The sequence below is a fragment of the Neolamprologus multifasciatus genome, chromosome 8, assembly GCF_963576455.1.
Source record: "Neolamprologus multifasciatus chromosome 8, fNeoMul1.2, whole genome shotgun sequence".
Lineage (NCBI taxonomy): Eukaryota > Metazoa > Chordata > Actinopteri > Cichliformes > Cichlidae > Neolamprologus > Neolamprologus multifasciatus.
Genome location: NC_140446.1, coordinates 20,383,441 through 20,396,897, shown reverse-complemented (window position 1 = coordinate 20,396,897; position 13,457 = coordinate 20,383,441). Strand labels below are relative to the sequence as shown.

The window sequence follows — 13,457 nt, the reverse complement described above, 5'->3', positions numbered from 1 at the left end:
AAACCTGCAGGACACTGGTACTCGAGGCCTGGAGTTGCCTACCCCTGGTATAGACATTCAGCGTTCCTCTCTCCGTACATCCAGTATTAATGATCTGAAGGAATTTGTCAAGATTTTTGCACAAAAATACACACCAAGATACAACTGTTTTAAACTAAGTGGGCAGGCCGTGCGGGGCGTTGTTAATTCAAACAATTTGCATCTTTTTTCTAGATGCTTCTGTACAAATGCATAAAGAATTCAGACATTTCCAACTTGGTCCAGTGGTTACCTTGCAAAATTTCCCGGGAAAATCGAACCACAACTCCCATTTAAACTGGAGGTTTCTTCCTGTAAGAAGGGACTTTTTACTTCCCACTGTCACCAAGTGCTTGCTCACAGTCTGACTGTTGGGGTTTTTATGCAGTCTTTACCTCACAATATTAAGCACCTTGAAGCGACTGTTGTTGTCATTTAGCACTACATAAAAAAACTGAATTGAATTGGAAAAAATTACATTTTTCCCGATTTCAAGGGTCTCACAGAACACATAAGAATAGAGTGATCAGATGAAATCAGCAAAACAAATATTGTACTTCTGACAGCGACATATGTGAAATTTTAAGTGTCAGCTCCTTCCTATAAGCTCTTTGGTCTTTGGTCAGCTGATAGCTGATGCTGTGGAGAAAATGACACTGACTGTGTCATGGCGATGATATCATGTTGTCACTGTGCCTGTGTGGATGCATGTTAACAAGCTAACTGGGAGTTTTAAATTGACTATAGGTGTGACTGCGAGTGTGAATGACTGATTCGTCTCTTTGTTACCCCTCTTTGTAACGGACTGCCCTGAATCTCGCCCAATGACAGCTGACACAAGCTCCAGTCTAGGTTAAAAAAAGTGGATGGATGGATACTAATTCGCTAAATCATTAAAACGCTAACAAGCTGCATTATGGGAAATGTGAAATACAAGGTTTAGAGTATGTGAACCATAAAAGTCAGGATTACCTAAGCTCTACTGTATAAGCTTTGACGTTTTTCCAACATTGCTAAACAACATAGTTTACAAGTGTAATTTTGCGCCCATCTGAAACCACACCCAAAAGTAATGTCAAAGTCCACAGGCATGCCTGAGAGTACACTCCCCCATCATCACAGCAAAGTGGGAAATTAAACAGCTGCAAATGCGCAAGATCAATGTTTTCTGGGTGTTTTGAGGTACAGGGCAAAATATTCACAGAAACAGTCTCACCAAAGAAGTTTAAATAAATGTTACTTTTCAGAAATATTACTTTTCCCCCTCTAATAAAACCTGCCATTTGCAGAAAACTGCACAATCGCGCTTGCAAAAATGTCTTAATCATCAGCCAGGCTCCAGGTTTAGCAACATTATTTTTAAAGGCTTAAAAATCCACATGCTGCAACTTTAAGCGACCTGCCATCCTACACCATTTGTTAAATCTTCTTTCAGGTTTTTTCCTATCTCTTGTTTTAGAGAAGCTTTTAAGCGCTCGTCTCTTTGAAACAAATCTGTTCAGTTAAAGATATAGGACACATATTCTTAGCCCGCTGTCACTGTCTCTGCAGACTTTCATCAGGCTGAGGTGTGGATGTATCTGCAGCCTGAGACAGTGTTGCCTGAGCACAGACTACTGGCTACAATAAGCAGACTCCCTCGATATAAATAAATGTTCTCTTAGTGCCGTAGGTGTAGCAGCCCACACAGCCCTTCTCTGCTCTCTGTGCCCGCCTGCTATTTGCCATTTATTCACATCACAGCACTGTTATGCCCTCCCATCTCTCACACAGAGATGTGGTACCTGTCTACGCAAGGCTAATCTCTGTTGGTGTGTAGCTGTGGCTATTAGCATCTTTTTATATATGTGTGTGTGTAAATGCAGCTGTTTACCCACCATATAAACACAGCTATCTGTTGCAAACAACAACAACATAATCAAAAGAAGTTTTCCGCGTCAACTCTTGGAAACTAAATGAGCGCTCTGATTTGACCTCATTTATAAAGAACGGAGATCTATAATTATCTGAAGGAGGGTTGTGGAGGAGGAAGCAAGCTGGGAGGAAGGGACAGATTTCTCAGAAGGGAGGAATGACAAGCAGAAAGCTACAAAGACCTCATTTCATTTTGAGTGTCCAGATGTGACTCTGATGCAGAGAAGGAAGTTTGGTGCAAAGCCTAAATACATATAGGTTGGATAAGTAAGATGGGCAGATGATGTGATCTGTTAAAGTTAGCAGAGCATCTGCCTTTCTGACCTTTTGAGGGCAGATCATTAAAAACACTGCAGTTTAAAATTAAAGTGTTGCAATCAAACTACGACCACAGTGATGAAAGAAATAGCAATTCCAGATAATTAATATAACATAAATTATTTAAACAGTGATTAAAAAAGACAAAAATGAAAGGGATATACACTCACCAGCCACTTTATTAGGTATGCCTGTTCAGCTGCTTATAAATAAATACCCAATCAGCCAATCACATGGTAGGAACTCATTACATTTAGGGATGTAGAAATATAATGAATAAGGAACAAATTAGGACATTAGGAAGTAAACTTAGTCTTTGTCATCTTATAAAAACAAAGAGTCTATCTTGGACAATCACTCTAGCACCTCTGCGAGGCTGTTCCTGAGCAGAAATCGCGCTTTAATATCCTCCCACGCTCGAGGTGACGGCACTAACGCACTAATTTAGCAGGTTCGTGGTAGCATATGTCCGCTATCCAGTTAGTGTGTTTGCCATCAAACTGACTGGATAGTCTGAACATAAAAAAGTGAGTGATGATTCAGAGCACAGAAAATAAATGTTGTAAAAGGATCAGAAACTTAATTTAACTTATAATTTCCACGAGGCAAAAAAAAAAAACCACAAAAAGGAAAAAGGCTGCTAGAAAAAAGGCCGTATTTAAAAATACTGCAGAATCCCCCAGAGACTGCAAGCTGTGCATAAAGGACAAGGCTCAGAAATACATGAAGACTAATACTCACTGTTCTAGTCACACAGAAATGCTATCGTGATACACGACGTGGTTCAGAAAAATGCGTGACACTTGTTCATTGATGATCTGGGTTTGCCGTGATTAACAAGGCTGGCCCTGTCAGGGGCCTCGGGGGTCTTGTAAAGGCCATCTGCAATGTATGCAGTTCTTAACTGATTATTTCTTTCATGCAAAGAAAACTTTTTCTTTGGTGCCTTTCAGAGGACTTTGGTTTCCTGCATGATACTGAACCATCGCCCTGCTACAGAAGACCACAGAGACACCAAAGACTCGGGTACTATGTTAAAGAGACTTGAAAGACCACCATCATTCCTTTTTAACCTGTGGAGAATCTGTGAAGCAATCACACTCAGAAAATCTAAAGGTCAGACAGTACACCCCAAGGCAGCTGCTTGCTTGGAAGGCAACTGTCATCCTCAGCTGGATGGTGGTTGAAGTGATATCAAAGAAGCTCCTTTAGCGAGAAAAGCTTTCTCTAAACTGAAGAACATTCTGTCATAAAAAATATAACAGACATCTGTTCATTACGATCACCTGGATCTCTCCAAATAATCAAATGCCATCTGCATTTTGTTTTGTCCCGCAGCTATTTTCATACTATAACATATTTATTGAGTATCGATCTTCTCCGGCAGACTGTTCTGGAGGAACAAACACATTTTGCAAGTGCTTAATCATTTGGAACAAGGTTTACACTAATAGCAGGAGGCAACTTGTTCCACTCTCGACTGTACCTACTTTGTACTTTGTGTTCACTTCATTGAAGATGCTGTACAAGGCTCCTGTGAGGAGCTTTTTTTCTTTTCATGTACCGAGTACAGTGCAGCAGTAGCTCGGGAATAGTTAGAAACAAGCTCCAGCCTCTGATTCCTGCAGTCAGAACTAAACACCATCATTATCAGCACCACTAACAAAGCAAGATTTGTGCTCAGTGTGCAGTATGATGAGGCAGACTACTGCCTGCGGCCACATCTGGATAATTGTTTTTAATGTCTGAATGGCTACAAATGAGAGATTTTTTTGGACTGATTTATACATTTAGCCGTTAAAAAATAATAAACAACATAATGAATATTTTCAACTGATTATTTACATAATCTCAGAGTCAAAATGATGGTCCAATTCTAGCACACAGACATTAACTGAACCACACCCTCTGCTCATACACGTGAAAAGAGAGTACACCTTAAAAGCAGAGACTAGAACCCCCAGTAACTTCACACACAGACACGAAAGCGTTGCATTGTTAACTGTGTTGTTAACCACAAACAGTTTTTATCAACCCAAGTGAGACTGCATTACATCAAACTATATGAATAAACTGCCAATGGTCCAAATGAGCTTTGTTATCCCCGAAGTCAGGGGGATAATGAATTTAAAATCTATCAAACATCAGCAGCAGCAGCTGCAGCAGCAGCAGCAGCCTTTCCTGTACTTTAAGGACTGCATTAAACATCCACTCAAGCTCTCACATTATTACACCTGCACAGCCACCAGCAGATGGGAGGTGATAAAAATTCACAACATCTGCAAAAATACACAAAGATGCCACATTTCACACAACACTGGAGAATATCAGCAATGAGAGGAGGATATACTCACCCCAGGCAGTTCATTGCTTTAGCTGTCAGCCATAGCTCAATAATCAGCTAAACGTCTGCACAAGTCTAAAAGCAGCAGTGAGCAGAATACTGGGCTTGTGCACTGCTCCTGAGCTGCTCCTCTGTGGGGGATAAAAGGTCTTCTGGGACCTCGGTGCGGCCAGGAGGCCGTCTTCGCCAAGTGTCAAGAAAAAAAATGGTCACCGCACAGAGAAAGCAGGGAAACAGTCTGAGCGGTATAATGAGAGGACAATCTATCAGTGCAAAACACAAACACCCCTTAAGAGAGAGGGAGAGTGAGGTAAGAGAGCTGGGAGACGGGCAAGGATGGAAGTCCACAGAGAGATGCTATTAATGCTGGTATCGGTCCTTGTAGCAGATAGGAGTGTCCCTCATTGCACAAATACCAACTCTCAGCTTTGGATTATTCGTGCCTAATTGAAGGCACTAAAAATCGTGTTGCCTATCTCAGCAGTGACCTCATACAAATGGAAACCCTTCTTACGGTATATTAATATCACGAAAGAGAGTTGAAAGTGGTGTAGTAGTATTGGAGGAAGGAAGCCAGCGTAGTAACAGAATAAAAGCTTCAATTGGCTGGACTTGTGGATGGAGAGGAATCTGTGGACAGACTGTCTGGGGATTTATTTTGGCACACAGACAGCCCATAACTAAAGAGTTGTTCACGTTTGGTTACCTGGCACAATTCTGTCTGGTAGAAAGCCACCTCCATGCATCTTCAAAAAAAAAAAAAAACCTGCTGGATGTAGCTCCAGATTTAATTTTAATTTTTTTTTTTTTTGAAAGGGCTGCAGAGACAGAGAGAGCAGCATGGCTACCAGTAGTTCCACGAAGCGAGTACTCTACTAAATCTGTGAGTGGCTCATCATCACAGGCACCTCCATGCAGTGAATGCAGAACATTTTGCCAATCCTCGTTTCCCCCCTAAAACTCTGAGCTCCTTGTCAGTTTAGTCTCTCAGTTTCTCTTTAACAGTTTAAGAAACTTGGGAGGGTCACTGTGGATTTACCACGTGTTGCAGATGGAACCCACACATTTCTCTAATCTGCAACCAAATGTGCAGGAAAATCCAGTTTACAGTCATTATGAATTCAATCCATGCAGATTATTTTAGTTTTCACTAGGACCAAACACGTGCAAATCTCTGTGGTGCAACACAAAGAGATGGCCTAGTATGGTAACGTACTTTAGAGAGCATTTGACGTTTACAGCTCACTCACAAATTGCTTGCATTGTTTGCATCTTTTTGCATCTTCTTCAGTTAAGACTCTAATCTATTTTACTACCTGTGCAATGTGAGCTCAAACCTCTGTCCCCTACCTGATGCTGGAGATGAGCTGTCGATGTTCGTCAGTGGTGAGTATGTCCGGCAGGACAGAAGCTAACCACTCAACTTTCTTCTCTGCGGCGTACTGCTTCAGCACAGCAAAGAGTCTCTCTTTCACTTCGGGATCGTCACCTAAAATCTGGTCGACCTGTTGGAGATTCAAAAGAGGGTAGCTTCTGGTAGAGAGGAGGGTAGTCAGTAAAAGAGGAAAAGCTATGACCTCACTGTTTTTAGCATAGTACCAAACAGAAATATTTATTTTTGTGTATATTTTATGCTGTAATTTTCATTTCTCTTGTTATTATTTAACCAAAAAGCAGCGTATGAAAAACTAGTACACCCCATGATTCAGTAGCTTGTAGAACCACCTTTAGTAGCAATAACTTGAAGTAATCATTTACTGTATGGTTATCGTTGTGGCATTCATTCATGCCACAGCTCTGTTAACTACAGCACTTTTCAGCCAAGATTTTGTAGAGTAAGGGAGATCATTGTTTTTTTGCATGACCCAATTTGAGACAGGTTTTAGGTGCTGGACAGATGGTCTCACCTTTGATTCTAGAACACTTGTGCTATACAAAGTTCATGGTTGACTCAGTGATTGCAAAGTACGTAGGTCCTGTAGCTGCAAAACAGGCCCAAACCATCACCTGTCCATGACCGTGTTTTGCAGTTGGTATGTGGTGTTTGTACCAATATGTTGTGTTTGTGGCACTATACATTATGGCCAAACATCTCCACTTTGGTCTCTTCTATCCAAAGCACATTTTTCCAGAAGTCTTATGGTTTGTTGCAGGAGTACTGACAGGGACAAGAAAGCAAGCCTTCAGCTTTCAGGCCGATCTTCTGTGGAACCAGCTCCAAGTTTGGATTCAGGAGACAGACACAGTCTCTGCTTTTAAGATTAGGTTTGAAACATAGTTAGACTTTGATCATAAACCCTCCTTTAGTTATACTGCAGTAAGCCTAGGCTACTGCAGGCTTCACTGAGTGTTTCTTCTTCACTCACTCTGTGTTTATACACTTCTTTGCATTTAATTACTAGTTACTATGAAGTTCTGGCTCTTTTCCACAATGTGTCTTTTGTCCTGACTCCCTCCACTCACCCCCAACTGGTGCTGGAGGATTTTCCTGTTAAATAGAAGTTTTTCCTTCCCACTGTCGCCAAGTGCTTGCTTATAGGGGAATCAGATTGTTGGAGTTTTCTCTGTATTATTGTGGGGTCTTTACCTTACAATGTAAAGCTTCTTGAGGCAACTGTTGTTGAGATTTGGCGCTATAAAACTAAAGTGAAATTGAATTCAAATGCAACTTTGCAAACTTAAACCATGCTGCCATGTTCTTTTTAGAGACGAGAGGTTTACTTCTGGCAACCCTTCCAAACAAGTCACATTTGTTCAGTCTTAAGTTTAAGATTTAACATGATAAGTGAACCCCGAAGAGTCTGAGATTCCTCTGAAATTCCTCTGAAATTTACTGAAATTTACTGGGATGTCCAATCCTGGGAACTGGCAACTGTCCTGAATGTTCTGTACTTTTGAACCATCTTTCTCGCTGTAGAATGATGTACTTCAAATGCAATGGCCTTATGACCCCTCACAGACTAATGGGTAGCAGCAATTTCTTCTGTTGAGCACCACATTTCACACAACTAGAGCATTCAGGTGTGTTATAACAGACAAGCTACCAAAACTTTTGCTTTTATAGAGGTGTTCATTCTTGCTGATGACTATTTACATCTTTATACTTAGTGAAGCAGTAGGGTACTTAGTTTTTCACACACTGATTCTGGATTTTGGCTTTGTTTTTCTTAAACTAATAACAGCATGGTGTAATATTTTATGTGTTGCCTTTTTATTTTAAGTTATGTTTAAACAATTTGATAACCTGGTACAAACCAGAATAATATTTCCATTGTGACCTGACACATAAAGCCTTCAAATTGAAAGAGGGTGTGTTTTCTTTTCCACATGACTGTAAACAGAACGTTGTTGAATTTTGAGTGATTTTATAGAGTTACTATCTGGCCTGTCATAAGAAAGTGGATAACTATAGACTTTCATTCATTCTGGTCTCAAAAACATGTCGACATTCTACATTCGATTACATTAAATATTCATGAAATACGCACTAAAAACACATACAACTTAAAATTTTAAAAAACAAACATTGTTACATGACATCCCCGACCTCATCTGAAGTGTGTACAATTGATTAGTATATATATATATATATATATATATATATAATGTTGGCAAGTATAGAAAAGTAATCCCTTTTAACCAAAAGCTCATATTCTGTTGAGCACCAGGCTTCTCTGATCTTTGACTGTATAAAGCACTCTGATGACACAAATTTCTTTATATGGTTATCTGCAGTAAGCACACAATATACAGACAGTACAGCTCAGAAGCACTGGGTGCTGCCCTTCATTTGGCTTCTGGAGGTTGGCCAATCATAAGAAAGACAGGTTTTAGTAAGGGAAGCCTTGAAAATAAAGGCGCTTGTTTCAGACACGGGACAAATTAAGGGACTGTAGGATAAATAAGGATTTTATTTTAACCATGAATCATGCAAAATTATTCCAGTAGAGGCACAGTAAAAATAAACAGCAACCATAATAGGTCCTTAAATTCATATAAGGTTTCGCAAAACTCAGCTTGGTGCACAGAAATACTTATTTCTTTTTTTGTCAAATAAGCCCTGCCCTCTCCAAAACAGTTGCATGGGAACAAAAAAAACAGCTTAGGCAGAGAATGTTGTCTTTAATTAGAAAATACCTTTTAACTCGAAACCTACCTTCCTGTTGAACTCCAGAGCCTTGTGTTTGCGGTCCAGTCTCGCCCCCTCTCCACCCATCTGACTGTCCTCTATGCTGATGCTCCGTTTGTGCCTTGGCCCAAGGCACAGCACTCCCAGGCGGAGTGTCCTCCCCTGGGATGCCTTGATTAGTGCCGCAGCCATCTCGTGCTGCCTGACTGGGATACCGTTCACTTCCATGACATAATCCCCAGCCCTCAGGCCTGCACGGCCAGCTGGAGAACAAGGAGAGCAGTCCTCCACCAGTAGGGGGCAGTCTCCCACAATGGTAAACCCAAAACGACCATCTGGACCTGGCGTGATGTCCATCTGTACGAGACATTTGCCTCAGTGTTTGACCACAACAGCTATCCACAATAGTGCAGATCTACTGCTTACTATATTATGACATGCATTTCCACGCCCTTTAACCTACGCATGCAGTATAGATCTGAAGGATTTGAGAGCTGCATGACCTGCTGTATGCGGGACACCACTCCAATGCTGGGAGGGATGTTCTTCTGAGTCTGGGCGATGGCGATGACAGCTTGAGGACCTAGCGTCGACACATTGTGGCCTTCGATCTCCAGGACCTGATCCCCCACCTGCAACCCTGCCAGGTGGGCACTGCTGCCTTCCTCCACTGACAAGATGTAGCAAGGTCCAGCCCCACCAAGGTGGAAGCCAAAATCCTCAGGCCAGCCCTGGTTGGATGTCGGCATGCTGAGGACTTTTAGAAACAGGGAGAAAAAGACAGTGAGGTTGGCTTCAATATGGAGTCTCGTGGTACTTAGAAATACTTACCCACTGTAGCCAGTGGATTCAAGTTCAGCGACATCGCAAGAAAACTCTATGATACAGTTTTAAAGAGATTCAGTTTGTTCTCTGTCTCCTTCCCTGTCTTTAGCTGTACATCAAGTGTGGCTCTGTAACCCTCTATGCTGAACCATGACACACTCAGCAGTCCCTGACCTGGTTCATAAACTCTTTCACAGCCAATCAAATTAAAGCATTGAAAGATTGTGACCTTAATTAGCTCAGGAGACAGAAGTTCCTCTTGCTATTTTTTGCACTCAGAGCACATGCATGTCTCTCCTGTCGAACGGTAATTGAATGGAAAAGCAATAACGTGACAGAGCACACCACTGGCTGCATGGATGAACAGGTAAGAGGTTGAATTCCAGGTTAAATAACATGATTATTTCCAACCAAATGGGAAAATAGCAGGAAATATAAGGCTTTCAGAACCACCTCTAATGGAACAAGTACAAATTTCACAGCAATGAATTGCTATACACCCTGTAGCTCAGCTGTAGGCTAATGATGTGCTGCACAGCTTTCCAAAAGCCACAGCGCAGCAGAATTCACAGAGCTGACGAAGACGAAGGTTATAAAGACTTACAGAAATCTTTGGCTGGATACCGAGAGCCCCGTTTGCTCTGGCGGAAAGAGTATCTGCCCTTTTTGTTTTGCAAAAATTTCTTCATCTTGAATGTCAGATACCCGGTGGCCTGCTAGGAGGCTGTTATCCAGTCTTCTCAAGTATAGTGTTTTTTAAAAAAAATAGTATCCCCACAACCCAAAGTCAAAGAGAAAAGGTGACAAACTCAAAATACTGCCCCATTCCTCCTCCCTGAAACCACAGCAGTCTCCTCATGAGCAAAGGGTGAGTGTGCATGAAAAGCAAGTGCAGTCTCTTCCTGTGAGTATGTCAAGGAGTTGGTCCTGCATCTCATCCCTGATTCATCCTAGGGCCAGCCTGCTTGCACAGTGTTAATCAGAAAACTGGGACGCGTGCACCCGCGCACCTCGGTTCCTTAATAATTCTCTCTCCAAAAAGGGTATTGTAAGGCCTCATTTTTCTATAAATACACCCATGTGTCTTTTTTTCCTCCCCCTCCTCTCTTGGCAAGGTGGCTCTCCGTGGGACCGCTCCTGGCCCAGAATCGCTCTGCGTCGATGCGAGAAAGCCCGAGGAGCTCTAATTGGAGCGTCTGCATGCCTGTGATTCTCTGCGTACTCTGAAATGGTCGGTCCATTGATAAGGAGCGGGGGCAATTTAAGACTTTAGCCTGTGGGATTAGTGGGATTATCAGCTGAATCTGCTCTCCTCCACCCCCCTTGTTATTAATACTGTAGGAACACATGCTCCCCTCCCGTATTAGATATTTCGAGTGCCTCTAGTGAAGTTTATTTTAGCACTGTGCACACTTTGAGACGTGTATTTATGATGAAATAGGCTAAATGCTGCTCTAGTTCAATTCAATTCAATTGTATTTATATAGGGTCAGATCAGAGCTGAAAACTAAAACTTACAACTGAAAATTTATGGCGTCAATGTGCTGATTAAAAATCAGCCCGGTGGATTGATCAGCAGATATCAGCTATTTGCCCACATATCAATATCAACATCAAGAAGGAAAAACCCTTCAACCATGCTATGGGTGCTGATGTTGTGCTCTGCAACTTCCCTGTTGGCAACACACGTTTGTAAGACTGCAAACACAACGACCAGCTGATACCAGCAGACTCGAGCAGAGCATGAAGATCTTGTTGTGACGGTAAAACATGACTATTTTTTAAACTGCAATGCTTTATCTTCTTAGTAAGGACTAATGAATCAATACACATAACAATTGCTAATCCATTTATGTGTGTGCGTCTGAAAGAAAAAACCATATCGGCCAATATATCAGATTTTTTAAATCACCAAATGTTGGCATAGGTCTTAAAAATCCTATATCGAGCAGACTCTAAGCTGCACGTGTAACTATCTGCTTATATCCTTGAACTGAAGCTCACATCAAGTTTTACTTTTACTGTATTACACATATTTTTTTTAACTGACATGCATAACAGCTGGAGAGGAAGCTGAGGAAGTGCGCAGGTGGGCTTATTGGAGTGTAAACTGTCATTCGTGCCAAAGCGCACAATAAGGAACAAACAGTTCAGTGCAAACTGAATAATTAAACACAATTGACTGCATCTCCAAACACACTTTTCACTTCAATCAAACTCTCCTCTTACACTTACAGTCTTAAAGACGATTGAGTCGTCTATGACAAGATGCGTGACAGAAAAACTTTAAACCACCTGAAACAATTTATCTTTTGACAAAGAAAATTGTCGTTTCAGGTATAAAGCTGTAATTTTGATTTCAAACTGTAACAGCAGATACGCTTGTGGCACTGTAACTTGATTTATCCGACATAAGAGACAATAAAAAATGATTAAGGCCCCCAGCACAGCACATCCAAACATTCAGTACCTGTTTAAGCAGCATTCGGAGATGAGCCTGCACAGCTCCCGAGCAATGCTCCCCTCTGCAGCTCTGTGAGCTGTAATATGAGTGTTGGGCCATGTCCGCAACAGTATCCACTGACTGGTGTCCTGTGGTGCCTTGTTGCATTGTTGTGTGGAAGACTGGATTGCAGAGACAAACAGCAAACAGTTAATGATTTTATTCAGGCACCAAAGTCAAACACTATAGGCCTATATTAACCTCGATGGCGGGTATCAGTCTATAATCAAACCAGATGACAGTAGCTGATATTTGTTTGTCATTGTCGGATCAATTTTTGAACAAAATACATGTTCAAAGCTAGTGTGATGAAGAGTTGAAAGACATTTTTTCATGTCTCTGGCACAAAGGGTGGGATAAAAGCATCGCTCACAGCACTGTAACTTGATTTATCTTATATAACAGTCAATAAAAGATGATTAAAGCACCAGCACAGCGCATTCAATAAACAAAAGGAAGTTAACTGTTGTTATACTGAAATTATATATTTAAAATTCTCCTTTTTAAAGTTTGTGTGCTAACTTTTAGACAAAACCTTTTATGCTTCAATGCATGTTTTGAAGTCCCAAAAAAGAGAGAGAGAAAGTATAAAATACTCTAATTACTCACATGTATTTTGGACACAGGAAACAAAACATTACTGTTGATGCTATCTCACACTGGATTCCTCAGGTAGCAAAGCTCCAGACATCACCTCTCTCTTTCTTGAACTATAGAAACTGCAGGCAGAAATTCTCTCAATGAAATAGTGAATTAACCAGTAACACATTTAACAGTAAAATCAAGAGTAATGCATTTATAAAACATGGCCTCAAAACTTCCAGTTTATACACTGACCAGTCACTTCGTTAAGTACACCTTGGACACCCGTTTGCCTTCAGGGCTGCCTTCATTCTTTGTGGCACACATTCAATATTCCTCCCTTGACACTGCACATGATCCAGCTAGAAGCAGCCATCATAGAGATGTACATGGTTGGCAAAAATACTCAGGTGGGATGTGGAATTTAAATGATGCTCATTTGGTAAAGGGGCCTAAAGTGTGCCAAAAAAAATGCCCCATACACCATTACACCAGCAGCAGCAGCCTGAACCATTAACACAAAGCAGGATGAATCCCTGCTTCATGATTTTTACTCCAAATTCTGACCTTGACGATTACATGTCAAAGCAGGCTCCAGGCAACATTTTTCCAGTCTTCTGTCCAAGTTTGGTGAGCCTGTGAGAATTCTAGCCTCAGTTTCTTGATCTTAGCTGAGATGGCACCTGGTGTGGTTGCTGCTGTAGCCCATTTTCTTCAAGTGTTGATGTGTTTTGAGTTTAGAGTAACTCTGTGATGAGTTATTTGAGTTTTTATTGCCTTCCTGTTTGCTTTTTCTTTGACTTCTAGCATCAACAAGACATTTT

At 41.3% G+C, this 13,457-nt stretch overlaps 1 protein-coding gene across 8 annotated transcripts in view; it reads right to left on the bottom strand.

Annotated features, from left to right (window-relative positions):
* Positions 1–12,508, bottom strand: part of grid2ipb (glutamate receptor, ionotropic, delta 2 (Grid2) interacting protein, b) — a 44,297-nt gene extending 31,789 nt beyond the window's left edge. For 2 of the 8 annotated variants that reach the window (XM_085169428.1, XM_085169430.1), the window contains exons 1-4: positions 10,153–10,845; positions 9,227–9,480; positions 8,751–9,080; positions 5,945–6,099 (exon numbers count right to left, since the gene is read on the bottom strand). In XM_085169428.1, the coding sequence (XP_085025554.1) occupies positions 5,945–6,099; positions 8,751–9,080; positions 9,227–9,480; positions 10,153–10,237 (824 nt within the window). In that variant the 5' untranslated portion in view covers positions 10,238–10,845. The other 6 variants (XM_085169431.1, XM_085169427.1, XM_085169426.1 and 3 more) reach the window with 6 other exon arrangements.
* Between the last annotated feature and the right edge of the window lie 949 nt (positions 12,509–13,457).